Raw genomic sequence first — 1,730 nt, forward strand, 5'->3', positions numbered from 1 at the left:
TTCTTGGATGAGTGTATATATTCTTTTTCAGCAATTAAAATTGCCATTTTTTTTTTCAAAACTTAGAGTTGAAAGGAAGTGATATCGAATCGAATCATATATTTTATATTTTAACGCGGCCCAAAAATTCACTGTTACATATAACTGATGTTAATTAAGATATAGTTTTTGCCGCAAAAACACAGTCCAACCCAGATGTCCAACACAAAGCTGTCTTACACCAAAATCCTCAGCGAGCGCAGTTCAGAAACAACTGGTTTGCACTTTCTTCACATAACTCTACGCACTGCAACCCAGTTTTGCCCTAAAATTTCATCCACCATAAATGGCTTTCATTCAGCCTCCAACGAACCAGTCCGAACTTCCCGCCAATCTTCCAATCCTCACCCAAGTGAAAACCCATGATGCATTATTCACAATCCACCACAAATACGAGTTCTAGCAGCAGCGGCGGCGGCAGTAGTGGAGCTAGTGGCAGCATTGCCTCTGTTACTGCCGGGGCAGCACCCCCCACTAGGGGGCGTCACCCAGTTTATCGTGGAGTAAGGCGTCGGAGTACTGGGAAATGGGTGTCCGAAATTCGCGAACCCAGAAAGCCTAATAGAATCTGGCTAGGCACATTTCCTACACCTGAAATGGCTGCAGTCGCTTACGATGTGGCAGTAATTGCTCTCAAAGGTCAAGATACCGATCAACTAAACTTTCCCAACTCAGCCTCTTCTTTGCCCGTGCCCGCCTCCACTTCCCCACGTGATATCCAAGCAGCTGCAGCCTCTGCTGCAGCTGCTTTAGGTGCTGCAGCAGCTGCTATGGGAGCTGCAAAAGATGCTTCAACCGTGAATGAGGGTGATGGAACACAAAAAGCACTAGAACCAGAAAGACCAGTGTTTGATGAATTTGTTGACGAGGATTTGATCTTTGACATGCCCAATGTTCTTGTGAATATGGCTGAAGGAATGCTTCTTAGCCCACCTCGCTTGGACGTCGCTGGCGACGATGATGAAAACACTGATCAGGATCAGAACCTTTGGAAATTTCCTTAAACCACCATATATCTACAACAGCATAATCATCAATATTTTCCGCCAAAAACAAAACCTGAAGAAACTTAACCTCTATAATATACGAAGGAGTCTTCCATTGATAATCTAAAATGCAAGATGGCAACATCAATTGCGTGTGAGAGTGCTGGCTTGTTTGCTTATAAATAATTCTACAGGATTTTGTGTATTAGGAGTTTCTCTTTTTGCACTTTCCTGTCTTTCAATGCTTGATCAAGAGTCACACAATGTGAGGATCAAAGAAACATCCTTATACAATTCACAAGAAGCACGATCGACTTGATTTCATCAGCGACTGGAAATTGACTTCTTATAACATATGATCAAATCCTACCCAGAAGGCAAAAGCCAAAAAAAAAAGAAAAAGAAAAAGAAAGAACATTAAATTCGTGATATCTAAGTAAAACAAAGGCCTTCTTGATTTCGGGAACTATGCTTTAATTCGAAGTAAAATAAAATATACAGCAGAAGGCTTTGGTTAAAAAAAGAAAAGAACAGAACAGAAAAAATAGTGTCCGTACCGCCCATAACTGCCAGCAACTGAATTTGTAACTACCAACTTCCAAAAGATTTAAAAGAATCCAAGAGAAATTTTAAGATTCGAGACAGTACTTTCCAAAAAATGACTATATATATACATATTCCCATGAACTGAATCATAAATGGCAC

The 1,730-nt window shown here is 40.8% G+C and overlaps 1 protein-coding gene across 1 annotated transcript; it reads left to right on the forward strand.

Annotated features, from left to right (window-relative positions):
* Window positions 1-247: 247 nt before the first annotated feature.
* On the forward strand, window positions 248-1,183 carry LOC121265459 (ethylene-responsive transcription factor ERF024-like). The gene has a single exon (XM_041169098.1). It carries the CDS (start codon window positions 402-404, stop codon window positions 1,041-1,043), a length of 642 nt encoding a protein of 213 aa, XP_041025032.1. The 5' UTR covers window positions 248-401; the 3' UTR covers window positions 1,044-1,183.
* The last annotated feature ends 547 nt before the right edge of the window (window positions 1,184-1,730 follow it).

Source organism: Juglans microcarpa x Juglans regia, chromosome 5D (genome assembly GCF_004785595.1).
Source record: "Juglans microcarpa x Juglans regia isolate MS1-56 chromosome 5D, Jm3101_v1.0, whole genome shotgun sequence".
NCBI lineage: Eukaryota > Viridiplantae > Streptophyta > Magnoliopsida > Fagales > Juglandaceae > Juglans > Juglans microcarpa x Juglans regia.

Coding starts and splice junctions, on each gene's coding strand:
- LOC121265459 (XM_041169098.1), top strand. CDS start 402: ATGATGCATTATTCACAATCCACCACAAATACGAGTTCTAGCAGCAGC.